Here is a 19853-nt window from a genome sequence, read left to right as displayed (position 1 = left end):
CATGAGACAAATAGAAAACAAATAGCAAAATAATTGTCATAACTATAACAGTAAGTCACCTAAATAATCCTAATTAAAAGGCAGAGATGGTCTGATTAGGAAAACAAAACAAGACCCAATTACATATATGCTACCTACAAGAAATTCACTGTAAATTTAAGACATAAATAGTTTAAAAGTTCATAGTAAGAATTAAATTATGGTATACCCATAACAGAAGGTTACAATATGGCCATCGATAAAAATGAAGTAATTATACATATATATGAATTTAAAATGTCTCCAAGATATATGAACTGCATAAGGCAAGATACAGACTAATTTATGTGCTATCATTTTTTTAAAGAGAATATACAACTACATGCATATATTTGCACAGAATTCTCAGGAACTATATACAAGAAATTGATAACAATGTTTGTCTCATCATAGGGGAAGGAGTTCAGAATGGAAAGATTTAATTTTCACTGTATAATCCTTTTGTACTGTTTTTTCTGATGTGCATATATTACCTTTTTAAAATTAATAAATTACAGTATTTCTAGAAAAAATAGTTCTATTAAAGAATTAAGAGCAAAAGATAGTTTCATTGGCAACATGAAAAACTCTGCAAACACACTTTCTTGGTACAGAAACAACAGAGAATGTAATACAGTAGTAATAATATGAACTGATATTTAATATTTCTTTTTGCGAAGTTCTCCCCAGCCTAATACTTCATTTTATCCTAACAATATTCCTGTGATGTTGGTAGGTGGAAAACTATCACTCTCTCTTGAGTGAGAAGAAAAACAAGGCTGCCCTGGCTGGGTAGCTCAGTTGGTTAGAGCATTGTCCCGATACACCAAGATTGTGGGCTCAATTATCCCCAGTCAGGGCACATACAAGAAGCAATCAATGAATGCACAAATAAGTGGAACAACAAATCGATGTCTGTCTGTCTGTCCGTCTCTCCCCACCTCACCAAAATCAATAAATAAATTAAATTTTAAAAAAAAGAAATCCAAAGCTATTTAAATCAGATAGTATAAAGTTTGTTTCACAAGACCAAAGCCATCAAGGTTTGCCTGAGATGGCAGTTATGAAACAATGTTTGTCTCATCATAGGGGAAGGAGATGGGAATAGAAAGATATGTCAGAATCTAACACAGCTTCTTTCTCCAGTCAGCCAGACAGACAAGTAAGAGAAATGTCAATCAGGGAATAATGCACATTTTACACAATTAACTGGGCTTTGGGAAAAGCAGTCATCATTTCCATCCCTCAAGGTGGAATATATCACATACTCCAGAACTGTATTATTAAAAGTGTGGTCCTCAGCCCAGCAGCATCTTAAGTTCTACCCCAAAAGCCTTGGATCTGAATCTTCTTCACTTGGTGATCTTTTTTAAATGCAGATTTTAATTCATTTGGGTGGGGGGGTCAAAGTACAAATTTCTAACAAGCTCTAGGCAATACCAAGGTCCACACTTTGAGAAGCAAGGCAGAACCACCCAGACTGTCTCCTTCTGTGATCCCAAAGAGTAGAAGGAACATGCTCTTCCATTCATGGTAAGGAGGCATCTGGACATGCTTGGTCTTGGTGAAGCTCAATGAACATCCACATACATAAGGAAAAACCAGTAATGTGCTCCTAGAGGCTATTTTTCTACAAGGAAGTAGCTTAAATGTTAAAATCATAACACTTCTATCATCTGGAACAAGAACACATGTGTATGATGCCTCACAGGCAGATTCCTGAGAGAGCAGCAAAGATGAGATACCATGGCCTCAAGCCCAGGACCAGGAAACAAAGAAAGACAGTGATGCCCAAGCAACAGTGTGGGGGAAAGGAAGATGATATGGGCACTACAGCCTATTAGAACCTCTAGAAGAGACATTAGATTTGCTTGAAATCTGATCTGCAGAAAAGGCGATAAATCAAGTGAGGTAAAGAAATTGAGTAAAACTCTCTCTGCCATACATACATACATACATACACTCACACACACTCACAGTTTGTTTACCAAGCTCCTAGCATACTCCTGGCATACCTCAGGTAAATGTTTGTTGAATGAATGCATGCTGTTTCCGTAACCCAGGATACTCTACCTCCTGCCCCCAGGTTAAAAATTTTCATGGCTTCCCAACTTATCTAAAGTGAAAGTACCCATTTTCCCTTTCTTGCTTTTGGAATGGGAGTGATGCCATGGCCTTTATCTACTGGACTCAGCTAAGTATCAAGAATGCTCCTGCCTGGCCGGGCATGGCTCAGCAGTTGAGCGTCAGCCTAGGATCCAGGCGATCGGGGTTCGATTCCCGGTCAGGGCACATGCCCGGGTTGCGGGCTCGATCAATGGCTCTCTCATCATTGATGTTTCTATCTCTCTCTCCCTTTCCTTTCCTCTCTCTGAAATCAATAAAGATATATTTAAAAAGAAAAAAAAAAAGAATGCTCCTGAGGCCATTTTGCCACTGTGTCAGAGAAACTGTGTTTAGCCTCCATATATCCTAAGAGTCTGGGCAGCTCAGAGGTGGAATGTGGGAGTCTGACCTCCTGGAACACTTGGAAATAGACACCGTGACTACATCCTCTTAGCTTCACCCTGGACTGGCACCACCTAATCCACTAGAACACAGCTTGTACATTCTTGCCTTAGAATCATTGCTTATGCCTTTCTCTCTGACTGAAATGATATCCCTTAAATTCATTCAGTGCAATCTATGGATAGTAGGTTATTCCTCTGGACTCCTGAAGTACTTACTGTAAGTACCACTCATTTAACACTTGAATGCTTGGTATTGCTGATTATTTTATGTGCCTAAAGCCTGGTATTCTCAGTAAGACCACAAACTTTCTGAGGGCAGGGATGACATCTTACTTCATTCCATATTCCCCACAGCATTCAAGGCCATTGTGTAGCAGATGGTAGTTGCTTCCTAAATGCTTACTGGAAGAATGAAATGTCACTGTGCTAGGGAATGTGGGATAATCAAAGATGAATAAGGCCTAGTTTGCTTTCAAGAATGACTTAGCAGTAATTTTACTTAATACACAGAAAGTGTAAGAGTGTAACAAAATACTGTGAGAAACTTAGGGATGGTGACAACTTCAAGGAGAAAGTACCATTATAACTGGCTCATGAAGAACATTTTGAATGGCACTGGGAAGGTGAGATATTTTAATATATTTTAGAAAGAGGAACCAGCATGAGCAAAAGCAGGGAAGTACATGGCATTTGGGGGAAAAGCAATAACCAAAATAACCAGGATGGTCTGAGAACAAAATGAAAAAGGACTAGTCCTGTCTAGTATTAAAAAGTAGTGAAACAGTATGGTGTATAATTTTATGTATATTTAAAAACTTCTGAAACAGTATTGCTCTGGCACAAGAATACAAATAGATCAATGGAACAAAACAGAGTTTTTTTTAAAAACCCAGTATACACTGGAATTTAGTACATGATGAAAGTGGCTTTTGCCCAGCCGGGCGTGGCTCAGCGGTTGAGCATCAACCTAGGATCCAGGAGATCGGGGTTCGATTCCCAGTCAGGGCACATGCCTGGGTTGCGGGCTGCAGCCAATCAATGACTCTCTCATCATTGATGTTTCTATCTCTCTTTCTCCCTCTCCCTTCCTCTCTCTGAAATCAATAAAGATAAATTTAAAAAAATAAATTAAAAAATAAAAATAAAAGTGGCTTTTTACATTAGTAGAGAAAGAGTGGATGTTAATAAATGGTAATGGGACAACTGGCTAACTATTTAAGGGGTGTGGATAAAGCTGAAGCCCTGCCTCATTTCAAATGGACCAAACACTGAAATATTAAAAAGATAAATCTACTATCATACCAGAAAAAAAACATGGTGAATACTTGTATAATCTCAGAATGGAAGGCTTTTTTTTTTTTTTTTTTTAATGTTTTTTTATTGATTTCAGAGAGAGGAAGGAAGAAGAAGAGAGAGATAGAACCATCAATGATGAGAGAGAATCACTGACTGGCTGCCTCCTGCACACCCCCCACCGGGGATCTTGGGCATGTGCCCTGACAGGAATCGAACCATGATCTCCTGCCTCATGGGTCAATGCTCAACCACTGAGGCATGCCGGCCAGGCAGAATGGAAGGCTTTTTAAAACTTAACACAACATGAATCCATATAGAAAGATAAATTCCATTACAACACACACACACACACACACACACACACACACACACACACACACACACACACGGGGCGGGGGGGGAGGGGTGCGCGATTACCATAAAGAAAATAAACACAAAAGTAAAAAGCAGGAAAAATATTTGCAACATCTGTGACATATGGATCAATTTCCTTAATATGCTTTTTCTTAAAAATAAGAAAAAGATGAACAATACAGTAGAAAAATGGGAGAAAATAGATGAACACATAATTCACAGGGAAGAAAAGATACAAATAGCCAAGAAACATGAAAAGATGCTCAACCTTGATTATAATAAAAGGCAACAATAAGATACTATTTCTACATATCAGGCAAAAAATTAAAAAGTATGACAACACCTACTGTTGACAAGGGATGTGGTAAAGTATTCTGATACATTATTGTTAAGGGCGTAAACTGCTACAACCATTTTGGAAGGCAATTAGACAAAAAAATCTATTGAAATTTAAACTATACATACTCTTTAAAGATGCAACTGTACTTCTAACAATTTATCTTAGTTATACTTGCAAAAAAATGTAAAGATGCTCACTCCAGTACTATGTATAATAGCAGAAATCTGGACATATCCTAACTGTCCATCACAGAAAACTAAACAATAATACTTTCATACAATGCTAATTCTATGTAGCATTAAAACAGTGAGGTAGAACTACAGGTACTGCAAATAAATTAGGACCAAGATAAGTTGAGTAGAATAAAGTAAGTTGAAAAATAGTATGTACCGTGCCCTGGCCAGTGTGGCTCCATTGGTTGGAGCGTCGTCCCATATACGGAAAGGTTAAGGGTTCGATCCCCAGTGGGACACGTACAGAAGGCAATCAATCGATGTTCTCTCTCACATCTATGTTTCTCTCTCTCTCTCTCTTGCTCTCTCTTCCTTCCCCTCTCTCTAAAATCAATAAGCATATTCCCAGGTGAGGATTAAAAAAGTAGTATGTACAGTGTAAGTCCCTTTTAAACAAAAGATATATAACATATGCTTACTTATAATTAGAGAATGTCTGGAAGGATACCAAGAAAAACAACAAACAAAACTAGACAGTGGTTACCTCTAGAGAATGAGACTGGTGGGGAGGTAGAGAAGGGGAAGGTTTTTTCACTTTTTTACATTATACCCTTCTGCATTATTTGACTATTTTACAGTTAGCTTGTATTGCCTCTACAGCAAAATATTTTAATAAACAAATAAATTTGCTGACACTTTTTATGTAGTCATCTGCTTTCTGCTGAGCACAAAACTGGAGCGAAACCAGTCCCATTCCCCCACCCCCTAGTGTGTCAACCCTTTTCAGAACACTGCATTTAGAAGGGGCCTTTTGTTAGTTGGCTGGACTGGCTCCCCCAAACAGAGGACCACTGAAATGGTGCTGAGAGGGTACATGGACACAGGCTTACTGTGCAACTATGTGGGAGAGAATTTAGCACCTATCGAGGCAGGCCAGGTGGCTTCCTCTGGAGAGGCCTACTGTTATCAGTCTGCCTGTGCACTTACAGTGGTGGACATGCGCCTTTTGTTCAAAGGGCTGCTCTTCATTTTACATCCTCCTGTTTAGATGATTTTGCAAATCAGTATTTCTAAAGACTCTTAAAGTAATCATCACCATCATCATACTTCTCCTCTTTAAGCAATTAAGTGACAATCCTTTTAAACCCCAGGACAAATTTAAGTATAAAGGGAATGGGAGAACAAGAGTACTCAGCACTGCAGATACAAGCAAGAGAACTGGGTAATGTCAAGGACAACTGACTCAGGATTCTATCTATATTTACGCTTAGCTGCCCAGGTCTACAAGTGACTACCAAGCTTAGGGCATGCCTCCCCTACAGATAACCTCTCTCTTCCTAGATCTCAAGGAGTCTAGCTACTACCAGAAATTTCTGTTACCCTTGGCTCCCAGAGGGGAAAAAAATCCAAACAAGCTTTTTTGCATTTTAAAAGATTTCTGTAGTTTCTGCTATTCATTTCTGTATAGGCATCCAGCACCAGCAGCAAGCAGTAAGTGTCAAAGATCTCTGTTTTTTATATTTTTCTGAGTCTTTAAAGATTCATAATCAAGTTTCTAGAGAGGGGAAACAATGAGCTAGATGAAGCCAAGAAAATGACCTTATTCCTTTAAAATCCAGCCCATGGACATGTTTATAGAGCTGAGCAGCTGTGCTGCTGGCAGAGGGAACATACTGAAATGAAATACTCATGGTAATCTCCCTTCCCCCACTCATGCCTGCAGAGCCCCATCCAATTATTGCACAAAAAGGCTTTTTCTTATGAAGCACTCTCCCTTCTACTTCTGTCTCCATCTTGGTTGGGAAGAAATAGCACTAGTGATGGAATGTACACAGCTCTGCAAATATTCATGAGAAAATGCTTTGACACCCACACGCTCCCCAGCTCCCTTGCACATACACGCATTAGGGAAAGGAGATGCACAGAGGAACTAAACCATGGTTCCCTAAATTAGGCAAATGACAAGGCCCTCTCAAAACAGGCAGCAAGATCAAGAAAAGAAGGCAGGACCTAGCCAGCTTGGCTCAGTGGTTAGAGGATCAGCCTGCGGACTGAAGGATTCTGCCCTAGGTTACGTACCTCAGTTGCAGGCTCCATCCCCAGCCCTGGTTGGGGTACGTGTGGGAGGCAACCACACGTACCCCATGTGTCTCTCTCACATAGAGAGACCACATGTGTCTCTCTCACATAGATGTTTCTCTCTCTCCCTTCTACTCTCTCTGAAAAGCAATGGAAAGAATATCCTCAGGTAAGGATTAAAATAAATAAATAAATAAATAAATAAATAAATAAATAAATAAATAAAATAAGTGTCTTGAATGGTCTTTTAACATTTCTTCTAATATCAACATTCCGGAATTCTAAAGTCAAACTATTTAGCTACCATATAACAGGATTTAAAATTCTGCACAAGTTACTTTTCATGTCCTAAATGCAATATCATTCTCTGCAGTTTAATTTGAAATCTCCTATTTTATCCTAATAGCAATGAAGACCAGCTGGTTCTAATGCTCCATAAACTGCTAAAATCATCATCACGTTCTGTACTTGCAGGGTATTATTATCACCTCTCTATCTTCCTATCTCATACAGTATGGATATGAGGTGTGCCACACTGGTAGTGGCTTTCCTCTTGGTTCCTGCCGGGAGCCCTTTAATTATTTGGTGGAGACAGTGGGGGGCGGGGGGGGACAGGTTTCCTCTGAAGCCTCTCCAAGTTCTTGACATCCTCAAGCCGAAGTCTGGAACTGGAGAAAATATTCACCAAAGAATCTGTAACACACACAGCCTGTCTCTGTCTGTCTGTCTGTCTCTCTCTCTCTCTGCTCTTTGATGGCAGGCAACGGTTATATTGTGTGCTCTTTGATGTTCAGTGTATGTGGAGACTAAACAAATATTAAAACAACAAGCCCAATCACATTGCTGCTATAATTTGAGTTTTGTATTCAATGGTTGTGGGGAGGAAATCTACTGCTCACTCACATGAATTTTTATCTGGAAAAGCTACAAGTGTTTTAGCTATTGTGTTTTAGCTAAATAACAGACCATTTTAAAATAAAGATTCCCAGGAGAATTGGAGCAATTGCTTTCCAGAAAGGGCTGGGTAGCTTTGTTCCTGGACCTGCTTTCTGTTGACTCAGTCTGTACTTGTTTTGACAGCCAATTACAGTTCTTGGTGGGTAAAGCTGAGTTAATGCTCCTCATGGAAAGTTTTACAAACACACAATCACCCAAACACAATATGCTTCAGCAGAGGACTCTGGGATCCAACAGATGTTCCTGACCAGGAGGAAGGGAGGGAAGTTAATTTTCCAAGTAGAGCATGCTGATCCCAGAAGGGATCATAAGCAGATTCACAGATTTTCAGATCTAGTTCAGCTCTTAGAAGCTTGAGCCTTGCTTCAATCATACTATAACAGTGGTAATCACAATAGGGTTCCAAGCCACAGCATTATGACTTCCCTTATTCAACTCCTGACTGCCAAGCCCTGGGCTAGGCACTTTAGATAATTATTTAATTTCCTCCTCTCCATAACTCGAGTTGAAGAAACTAGGACTCAGAGAGGTTAAGTAATTTGTCCAAAGTAAGTCAGCTAAGTGGCTGTGCCTGAATTCAAATCCAGGTCTAACTTCAGAGGAGAAGTACATTGACTTTAATGTCAACTCAAGCCAGATAAAAATGTAGTCCAATTTTGTAGAAGCCTTTGGCAAGTCCAAATATTCACAAAGACTAAAAACACAATTTAGACTAATAATGGCCTGCCTTAAGAATGAGAAGCTGATTATTATTTGCAACAGCAATGGATGGACCTGAAGAGTATTATGCTGAGTGAAGTCAGTCAGTCAGAAAAAGACAAATATCATGTGATTTCACTTGTATGCGGAATCTAAAGAACAATATAAATGAACATACAAAACAGAAACAGACTCACAGATACAGAGAACAAACTGATGGTTGCCAGAGGGAAGGGGAGTTGGGGGACTGGGTGAAAAAGGTGAAGAAATTAATACAAATTGGTAGTTACAAAATAGTCATGAGGATGTAAAGTACAGCATAGGGAATATAGTTAATAATATTGTAATAACTATGTATTGGTGCCAGGTGGGTACTGGGAATATTGGGGGGAACACTTTGTAAAGTATATGATTGTCTAACCACTATGCTATACACCTGAAATTAATGCAAGATAATACTGAATGTAAACTGTAATTGAAATTTTTTTTAACGTAAAAAAAAGAATAAGAAGCTAATGACACCAGGGCCATGGGGTAATGGACAAGACTGTCAAATATGATTCCCCTACCAGTCCGCATCCACTGTAGTCTTTTCTCTCTCTTTCCCCTTCACCTTCTCTCCTCTTCCTCAATTTCCATCCCTTCCTTTCCCTATATCCCTCTTTCCCCCAAAATGTTTACACTGCAGTGGAGTAAAGAATATAAACTTTGCATTCAGATGATCCTGTGTTCAAATCTAAGATTCACTTCTGACTTTGGGCAGATCATATAACCTCTCTAAGCCTAAATTTCCTCAACTATGAAAGAGAGATAAAACCCACCTTTTAGGCTGTTGACAGAATCAAATCAAATAATATTTATAAAGAGATGACCTGGGCACTAATAGACTAAATGGGATTATTTTAACTTTGGGAGTCAGTGAGGCTTGGTGGAAATGGCATGCAAATTAGAGCTGGACAGTCTTGGATTTAAATCCCTGCTCCACCATTCACTGGCCAACTCTTGTAAGCTTTCTGTGCCTCAGTTTCCTTATCTATAAAATGGAGTAAATAATATAGATTTAATAGATTTGGAGAGACAATCAAAAGAAAGGATACACATTAGAATATACAGATATTTAACAATTAAAGCCTCTCAGTAGAAATTGCAATAGCTGACTTGTTCTCTAGCAGCCCATATTTGTTGACACCTGATCCATTTAAGTGCGTTACCACTAAGAACTGGGAAGGGCTAAAGCACTAAGGAATTTTAATTCTGAATTTATCTTTTCAGCCTGTAAAATATGAAAAAAGGGAGGTATAATGGTACAATGCAATGAAAAGACCAATATAAGAAGCATGGGCTGCCCAGCTGGGCATGGCTCAGCGGTGGAGCACTGACCTAGGATCCAGGAGATCGAGGTTCGATTCCTAGTCAGGGTTCATGCCCAGGTTGCGGGCTCATTTCCCAGTCAAGGGCATGCAAGAGGCAGCCAATCAATGATTCTCTCTCATCATTGATGTTTCTATCTCTCTCTCCCTCTCCCTCCCTCTCTCTGAAATCAATAAAAAAGATATATGGGTCTAGTCCCACTTCTGCATTACCTATCTGTAAAACCCCATGTAAGCCACATGGCTGTATCTGGAATATGAGGGGGTTGCCATAGATTAGTGGGCAGTGTCTGAAAACATTTTTGATGGTCATGACTGGGACTGCTACTGGCATCTAGTGGGTAGAGGCCAGGGATTATGCTAAACACCCTACAGTGCACAGGACAGGCCCCAACAACAAAGAATTACCTGGCCAAACTATCAACAGTGCTGAGGCTGAGAAAGCTTGGCCTAGACGACTGCTAAATTCCCTTCAAGCTCTCACATTCTAAGAGACTATGATGAGGCAGCACCAACATCAAATAGGTGACGTTCTTGTCAACATCTATCAAGCAATGGCTGATGATACTGCTCAAAATTCCTCTAAGGCCAGTGAAGGAAATTTCCCCCTCAGATATTTAAATATCCTGAAATCAGTGCTATATTTCTGAGGGCAATGACAGTTCTTCCTTCACAACAAGAAGAGACACAGAGATGGAGGAGGCACAGTCCTCCAGGGACTTGGTCCCTCTTTGCAGTTAGAATCCAAAGCCATGAGATTCCTTCTGGGCAAGAAGACAATTTAAATAATTCTGAATCAAGGTCAGAATAAGATATGATACACACAATAGCAGAGATGAATCTCAACTACATCATACTACATTAAAGAAGCCAGGCTTTAGGGGCAGAAAACAAATCAGCAGTTTTCTAATCCGTTTGCCAGGGGCTGGGGGTAAGAAGAATAGCCTGACTATAAAGGGGAGTGAAGGAATTTGGGAGTGATGCACTGTTTTATATACTGACGGTAAACTACACACCTTAGTTTGGCAAAACTCACAGAACTGTATACTAAAAAGGTGAATTTTACTGTATCTAAATTATACTTCAATAAAACTCACCCTTTTCTCCACACCCCCCTAAATATGATCACAAATGCTGCAGAGAGGATAGCTATATTTTGGGAAAGGATAAACTGGATGACATTGAAATTCTTTCCCACCTCAAGTCCTATGATTTTATGATAATCTGCTTCTCCTACCCCTGGTGATCTCAAAGCCATAGTGATTAGGGTTAAGTCTAAGCTCCAATTTCTGTGTTAAATTAATGAGTCCCTCTAACCAAATCATATGGATGTGAGTCCTGCCACCATTCTGGGACCTCTGGCACTACTCCAGCCTGTGACAAAGTTTCCTTTCCTTCTCTTTACTGTCCTGACTCCCCTTGGGACCAATGAGGCTTTAGACAATTAATAAACAAGTCAGAATCAACCTCAGAAGACTCTGGTTTTATCTCTCTGCACAGGCTTCCTGTCCAAATCCCATTTGATCTTTCTATTGAACTTCAAATCAGGAAACAGAGGAAAAATCGTATTTATGAATCCTCCTCATCTATGGACTTCCGGGCTTCCATGAGATTATTTTTACATACGCAAGCTACATAAATGTAAAATGTGAACCTCACACCAAAATCATACCCAAGCTTGTTGATATAGAAATATGTAGTTTTTTTGTTTACACACATCACACACCTCCCAGATTACTGACCTATCAAATGTTACACAAAATAGTTAATTTTTCTTAGGTACAGAACAGCAAGCCCTGAGTGTGCTGTGGCCAGGGAGGACTGAAACAGTCATCAGTATGTTCACACTTTCTACTAATAGGAATAGCACTGCCTTCTACGCCACAAACACAGTCACAACTGTGAACTGCTATAGACATTCCGTTCTCTTACTTGAGAGTCAGTTTATTTCCTGGCTCTTCTTGGAGGATCTCAGTAAAACAGTTACAAAAACCAGTAACCAGATACCTCAGAGATACTTGAGTGCTGGGATACAAATCAAGGGCCATAAGACAAGTCTGGGCCTGCCAGTTCCATGGAATGGCCACACTGCCTTTTTCTGCTGAGCATTTTAAGCAAACGCAGTTTGACTACAAAGGTAGGGTGCTCATATCATAACAGAAGGAACCCACAAAGACCACAAGTCCCACAGTGGTATAGGGTCTTGTTTCCACATGTTCCCCTTGGAAGGGAAGAATGGGGGGATTACACGTCCATGGCTTAGAACTCTCCAATCATCTTCAGAAGTCTGCATTAACAGAATATCAGTACTGTCCTCTAAGTCACTCAAACTTGATAACATTGTTCCCTGGACTTAATTAGAAAAAGTTTCACAAAAGACTAAAATACTTAGAAAATACACTTTGGCTTTTTATTCATAGGAATATAGACAGATAGGCAATTATTGTCCAGAGTTCCCCCCATAATATTTCCATTTTCAGTGGTATTTCCTAAGGACATACTCCTGTAGTATTTTCTTTCATATGTAAGTACAATGATACTGATCCATAAAGGCGAAATAAATGTATTTCTAATTTTAGGGATGGACTTTCACAGAGTCCCTGGTGGCAGCTGGGGTGAGGGCTATTGTTTGTGGTCATAGAACTGAATGAGGCAAGGCTTGCTGGCCATCATGGGGAATGAATGCATGACCTTTGACAGAACAAACCAGACCAATGAAGTTTCTTCACAGAAACAGAGGGAAGTCTTACCAGACCTGCTGCCTCAGGAACTTGTAAGAGAGCTAGGTAGCACTACCAGACATAGAAAGCATGACCAACAGCCTTAGCTGATCCTCTCAATCCTCATCAGATCAACAGAATTTACCTCTTACATACATTGCAGGCAGGCATACTAGCTGTCTAGGCCTTAACTCTCAGCCTAGGAACACAAACCTAAGGTTCAACGAAGATACTAGCCTCTAGGATTCCTGGGGCCTTCTGCTGCATGCAACACAAGGCCAAGTTTGAGATGAGCCCATTCACTCACCATAGGAGAAGACCACCACCTAAACTAACTTGTACCCACCTGAATCACGCTGAGGCCCAAGCCAAAACAAACACTAGCCAACTCCCATTCCCTGAACAAGCAGTCCTTTCCTCTTTCTACAACTGATGGCCCTCACTACTACTTCTCAGATCAAACATCATTAGTTTCTAACCAAACTACCATAAGAAATAGGCAGCCCGGCTGGGTGTGGCTCAGCGGCTGAGCATCAACATAGAATCCAGGAGATCACCGTTCGATTCCTGGTCAGGGCATATGCCCGGGTTGTGGGCTCGATCCCCAGTTGGGGGCATGCAGGAGGCAGCCGATCAATGATGACTGTCTCATCAATGATGTTTCTATCTCTCTCTCTCCCATGCCCTTCCTCTCTCTGAAATCAATACAGATATATTAAAAAAAAAAAAAAAAAAGAAATAGGCAGGGACCAGATTTCATGTTAATTTCCCAATAATTATACAGTTACAAAAAACTGAGAAGAGTGAAGGAAAAATGACATTACCACATCCTGAGATGCATACTGGGGGTCCTCTGGGTTGACTGACCAGTAGCAGTAATCAAAGCCGAATGCCACAACCTTCTCCCGGGAGTCGCCAAACCCATCTGATCGACTGTCCACCTAAAATCAAACATAGGATCCAGTGTCTTCTCCATTATAATATCTGAATCTGGCTAGTGGCACTTGATTCCTCTCTTACTATAGCTAGAGAGACCTGTACTGGTCATGAGGATCTTTATGATATCTATCTAAAAAAAGAGAAAAACTAACCTCTGTCCTCATCCTGTATATGATAAAGCCCCAGAGAATTAATTAAATGTCTATCATACTATCATGTATCTGCCTACAAATGAGGTGGACAGCTTGAGAAAGAAAACCTTTACCTGTCTGGGCATCTTCTTATCACTATCATTTTTTCCTCTAAAGATTTCTATAGCAGATACAGAAATGCATGAGTACTTTAGTCCCTGGGACTGACAGGTTTCTGTCAACCTCAGGCTTTCACAGAGGTCCCTGGGGATCCACCCCAGTGAATTAGAAAGCATGTTGGACAGAAGAGCTAGTACCAATCCAACTGCCCAAGGTAGATGAGGGCAGAGCCAGAGCTTAGAACTGCACTGACCTTCAGGTACTGTACAGGGGAGAATGGCATTATTCACAGAATGCCTGTCTTACTATTTAAAATTTAGACTCTGGACAGGGAGACAATCCCAGCACTAGGATCCACAAACCACAGTAGAATGAGGCTGTCACAATGACTAAGAGATTCTTAGTAGATAACTGACCTCAGGGAAATAAGCAGCCAGCAAGGCATGTGGGAAGATTAGAGTTTGATCTTGGCCAGGCATTATTAAGAAGCAAAAATATGATCTCTCAGAACAAAGCAGCTGAAGTGATCAGGCAACAGAGATATAAGTAAGAGACAGCAAAGAATAAAAGGTCATTGGGCCTGGCCGGGCATGGCTCAGCGGTTGAGCATCGGCCTAGGATCCAGGCGATCAGGGTTCGATTCCCATTAAGGCACATGCCCCGGCTGCGGGCTGCAGCAGATCAGTGACTCTCTCATCATTGATGTTTCTATCTCTCTCTCTCCCTCTCCCTTCCTCTCTCTGAAATCAATAAAGATATATTTTTTTAAAAAAATACATTTATAAAAGGTCATTGGTCCCCAGGGAGCTCCTGTTGACAAGTCTGGCAGTTCCTGTTCTCTTTTAACAGAGAGCTACTGACAAAAGCAAACAGATCACATCACAGGACTAACATGTGAGTGGGCATGGCTGGGTGGCCTGGGGTCCATATAACCCTCACTCAGGCAGTTCATATGGCCATCTCCCGTTTCCCTCCACTCCCCAAGGCACAGAAAGAAAGAATCCCTTCCACTTCCACTAGCTTGGTAAGGGAGGAATGTGATGGAGGAAGTTATCCCTAGGAGGGGGTGAGGGGGAGAGGAGGAAGTTCCCAGAGTTTGTACAACTGTGACTCAAAGATCAGTCAAATCTGTGAAAGAGCATTTGTAACAAGACTCAGACTAGTTACTGACTCCCTTCTGAGATGTGAAGGTTCTTACTTGGTCCCCACTATGGCCAAAATGAATCCTGCATTAGCAGATGCACGCACCTCTAGACAAAGTGATACCAAATGAGAGGCTTGGAACAAAGTCTAACTGGTGCTCAGGTGAGTTAAGTATATGCATGGACTGTCCTCAACATGATTTAAGCTAGCCATGCCCATCCCCCATACATCCCTTGTGTTTACTTTCAAAGAAGCTACTGCACAGTTTCCAAAACAGCTGCACCCTATTTGATAGAACTTGAGCTGTGGCAGCAACATCCCCTGCACTTCTTTCCTATTTTTTAAAATTTGCTTAGTGGTTGATCAAAGCTCTTCCACTCTCCCTCTAAACACATTCACATACATATCTTCAGCCCAGAAGCTCCTGTAATAATACTAGCCCCTCAGTGGAGAGAAAAAGGAAAACAATTTCAGGCTTACCTTTAAATTTCTGATTTTTGCCACTTTACCATCAACTTCCACAATAATTCTTCCTCCTTCTTTGGTCTCCCTAGAAACAAGATCCAAACCCATATGAGAAGATCAAGAAAAGAGAACCTGAGACCAGTGCTATTGGGACAAAATGTTTCCCCACTCCTGTATCCATAACTGGGGCATCTGTCTCCGTAAGTGGCTCAAAGCATCACACTAAACAGTCCCCTACTTGGCATGCTTCTCTGGATCTTTAGAATTTGGCTCTGGACCACTAAAAGTCCCCATTATTGAGCACCCTTTATATGCTAGGCACTGTATTAGGTACAGTACATATTGTATTTAGTCTTGTGCAATCCTCTTAACACACCCTTCTGAGATAACTTCCTAACATGTCTCCATTTTTACAGATGGAAGGCTAAAGCTGAGAAAAAGCACGTAACTTGTCCAAGGTCATATAGGTAGCAGTGGTAGAGCTGGGATTTAAACCCAGATTTTTCTGACCACAAAGCCTGGGCTCTTCCCTATACCTTAGACATCAGGCTTGGAAACCCTGGAGAGTATCCTTGGTACTGCACACAACATGACATCACCTCTCACTTTCTCTGGGATTTTAAGCATGAAAAGGGTATTGGGGTCCTTTCTATTGAGATCCTGAAAAAATATTTCCCCAATCCTTTCCTTATATTGGAATGAGAACCAAGATCCTTAAGAATCTTCCTATGTTGCAGTTATATAGTAACACTTAACATTTAACCAACCCCTAAATTCACTTTAAGGGGTTTAATCCAAGTGACCCACATACTGAAGCCTAAAATGAATAAAATATACTAGATATAACATTTTTTTTTCATAACATGAAGAGCTTTAGCTAAAGTGCTCACCACCAAAATGTTAATAGATAAGAAATTTATTAGCACTTCCTCCACTGCAAGGAAAGTTATTAAATTACTGTTAGTCTGGGACCTGAAAGTTGAGGAAACACATTCAGTTTCATTTTATCCTTTCTCTGAATTCACAGGATGTGAATTTGAGGACTAGAGGGGGGAAATGGGGATGGGGTTGGTTGTGGGTGAGGATGTCTCTAGATTTAAGATTATTTTTTTAAACCTGTCAGTGAAATAAAGCCCTGGATAGAAATGTTCCCTCTCCCAGAGAATGACATTTCCCCAAGGCCCTGATACAGTTTCTTTCACATTTCATACTGGATAATTTTTTTTTAAATGTATCTTTATTGATTTCAGAGAGAGGAAAGGAGAGGGAGAGAGAGAGAGAGAGAGAGAGAAACATTAAAGATGAGAGAGTCATTGATCGGCTGCCTCCTGCACGACCTCTGCTGGGGATCGAGCCCGCATGTGCCCTGACCGGGAATCTAACCCCAACAGCCTGGATCCTAGGTGAAGGCTCAACCGCTGAGCCACGCCCAGCCAGGCTGGATAATATTTATTTATTTATTTATTTATTTATTTATTTATTTATTAAATATATCTTTATTTATTTCAGAGACAGGAAAGAAGAGGGGGAGAGAGAGATAGAAACATCAATGATGAGAGAGTCATTGATTGGCTGTCTCCTGTACGCCCCCGACTGGGGACCAACGCTAGCAACCCAGGCATGTGCCCTGACCAGGAATCAAACCCCGATCACCTGGATCCTAGATCAACACTCAACTGCTAAGCCATGCCCGGCTGGGCAGGGCTGGATAATATTTAAATCAACAGAGATATTTTGTCTCCCAGGATCATTAAACTGTGCTCCCTGACCCCCACCCCAGCCCTCAGCTTTCTAAAACAAAAAAACAAACAAAAAAAACCCACAACCTTTCATTTTTGGTGTTAACATTTTACAAGATAAGATTTTTTCCTTTCTGCAGTTTAAAGTAAGTTTTATTATCCCTCCTCTCACTATAAAAGTAATATACAGATTCTATATAAGTAAATGTGGGGCAAGAAGAAAATAAGGAAAAAAAATCACACAATAACTTTTCCAAATTTATTATCTAATTTTTTTTTTAAGTTTGCCCTTTCTTAAGGTTTCATCTAGGACTCTTTGGCATAAAGCAAGCAAGTAACCAAACAAACAAACAAACAACACAAAAAACTAGACCTCTTAGCGGAAAGATATAACACTATAGGAGGGTGAGATGCTGCTCCTCCCCTACCATTGGTAACCTAGTGGTTCCAAAATATTCTAGAACAAAATGAGGGTGAATTAAGGTTGCACACAACAGAAACAAAGGACACTAACCTCAGTTGAGGAGCTCAATGAAAATCTATTGAGGATGAGTCTTACATATAGTAGAGTGGAGCTACTACCACTCACCTCAGTGTCCTAAATTCCACCAACAGGCATTCATTCCTTAGGGTTAAAGATTTTGCAAAGGAATAAATCCTCCTTTACACATTACTCCCAGGAGAGTGTTTCTCAAAGCAGTCCACAGGCCACTTTCATCAGAAATATGGGAGATGGTGGGGCTACTTAATCCTGTTAATAAGCTGCAGTATAACAAGCTCCCCAGGTGGATTGTATGCATACTATAATTTCAGAATCAGTGTTCTAGAGGGGGAAATTACCAAGTTATTACCACTTATCTATTCATTTGTGAAACTTAAAAAAAAGACAGTTAAGTATAGAGAGAAATAAAAACAGTTAAGAATTATATAGCTAACACTTTATTGGATACTTATAATGAGCCAGATTCTGTTATGTTCTAAGTATTTTAAATGTATTCTTTCACTTAATCTTCACAAAAACGTTGAAGTAGTTATTCTATTTTACAAATGTTTTTAAAGCATAGAAAGGGAATATGGTGTATGAAAAGTAACTTTGGGCAGTGCAATGGAAAGTGTTTCAGAGCCTATAGTATTGGTGGAAGAGAATATGCTGTTTCAATGATGAATGATTCTGGATAGACAAAGGACAGAACCTCATAATGTTACTAATTTTCTGATTATGGGAAACAAGTGTGAGGTAGAGGGGAGTGCAACAAAACCATTTCCCATTTTATCATTTTACTGATGATCAGTTCTAGTCCTACTGAGCAAATAGGCATTTGACTGAGAAGTTCAACTTTTCTGTAATCCCAGGAAGAAACAGTTTAGTCTGGTGAATTGAATCGTGGCTCTACTTTTAGACCTTAAACAAGGCCATTTCTCACCTGGAAAATCAGAAAAAAATGGAAGCTTAGACCAGATGATCTCTAAGATTTCGTCCCAAATACAACATCAGAGCCAATGACTTTGTTAACTGAGTGTGTGCCAATGACTTACTGAGGGTTGGAATAAACTACATAATCAGCAGATTCCCTACATTCAGATGAGCCTCAGTGAAGATGCTGGAAATTAACAAATCTTGGCGTATAGCTTCATCTCTGCAGGATTCTGTGAGAACAGGGGAGTGGTCTCAGCTTCTTAGCTGGCATCACATTGGATTTCTCCATATCTGCTCCTGAATCTGTGTTCCTGATTATAGCTGAAGCCTGCTATAATCTGCTCACACCTGGATATCTGTAGTCTTGACATTCTACTGCTTGCTATTCAAGGCTATTCACATAGCTCAATAAATAAGCTTTGTGCACCCTTCTTTCCCCTTACTTTTGGTTAATGAGATGTTATTCTCTACTGTGGCTGCAAATAGCAACTCAATTTCAACAGCATTTTCTCAATCTAATCCATGCTATTATAAATTCCTAGCTCCCAAGAAACAGAGAAGTTACTGTGAGTAGTCGTCAATGTTGTTATCCTGAGAACCCTCACCAGAACAGTTTTGCAAAAAGGCAATCTGCCAGACGGCCATGGCCGGTGGCTCAGCTGGTTGGAGCGTCATCCAGTACACTGAAAGGTTGCCGGTTTGATTCTGAGTAAGGGCACGTATGGGAGGCAACTGATCAATGTTTCTCTCTCTCTCTCTAAAAATCAATAAAAACATATCCTCCACTGAGGAGTTAAAAAAAAAAAAAAAATAGGATCTGCCAAAGGCAACCCTCAGGGTAGCAGACCCCCACACACAACCTTGAGCCACCACACCTCTTAAAGCAGAAGCCAAATGTCATAAATCCATTTACCAAACTAAACATAGCAGTTGAGGCATGTGCTGCTTTTTTTTTTTTTTTTTTTTGCCTGCTTTCTTTTCTTCCTTAATGTACCTCTTTTGCACGACTTTTCAAAGCCAGTCACCTTCATATCAGGACAAACACAATCCCTGCTAGTACCGAATTTTATTATGGGAGACAATACCTTTTTTGACCCTTCTGCCCAATTTTCAAGCCATCTTATGTCCTGAAAATTTTTTAACTTCCCAAATAATTCCAATATGTGCCACTGGTCCCAAACCACATTTCCCACAGCTTTATGTCCTATCACTCACTTCCCTCCACATACCCTCTCCCCAACCAACCAAAACTGTTTCCTAACAGCCTATGCCCTTTTCTCTTAGTGTTTTACTATACAGAGTGCTTTTTTTTTTTTAAGTTTCTTTATTGTTGAAAATATTACAGATGTCTCCTTCTTACCCCCATTGATCCCCTCCACCCCG

The 19853-nt window shown here is 40.3% G+C and overlaps 1 protein-coding gene across 1 annotated transcript in view; it reads right to left on the bottom strand.

Annotated features, from left to right (window-relative positions):
* STARD9 (StAR related lipid transfer domain containing 9) overlaps positions 1-19853 on the bottom strand; it is a 102353-nt gene that overhangs the window by 81372 nt on the left and 1128 nt on the right. Inside the window, exons 2-3 of the mRNA XM_081153931.1 lie at positions 15330-15399; positions 13341-13457 (exon numbers count right to left, since the gene is read on the bottom strand). Of these exons, the coding sequence (XP_081010057.1) occupies positions 13341-13457; positions 15330-15399 (187 nt within the window). The remainder of the gene's footprint in view (positions 1-13340; positions 13458-15329; positions 15400-19853) is intronic.

The sequence above is a fragment of the Miniopterus schreibersii genome (assembly GCF_964146895.1).
Source record: "Miniopterus schreibersii genome assembly, chromosome: 1".
Taxonomy (NCBI): Eukaryota; Metazoa; Chordata; class Mammalia; order Chiroptera; family Miniopteridae; genus Miniopterus; species Miniopterus schreibersii.
The sequence above is the reverse complement of the archived record's forward strand: the minus strand, read 5'-3'. Positions and strand labels throughout refer to the sequence as shown.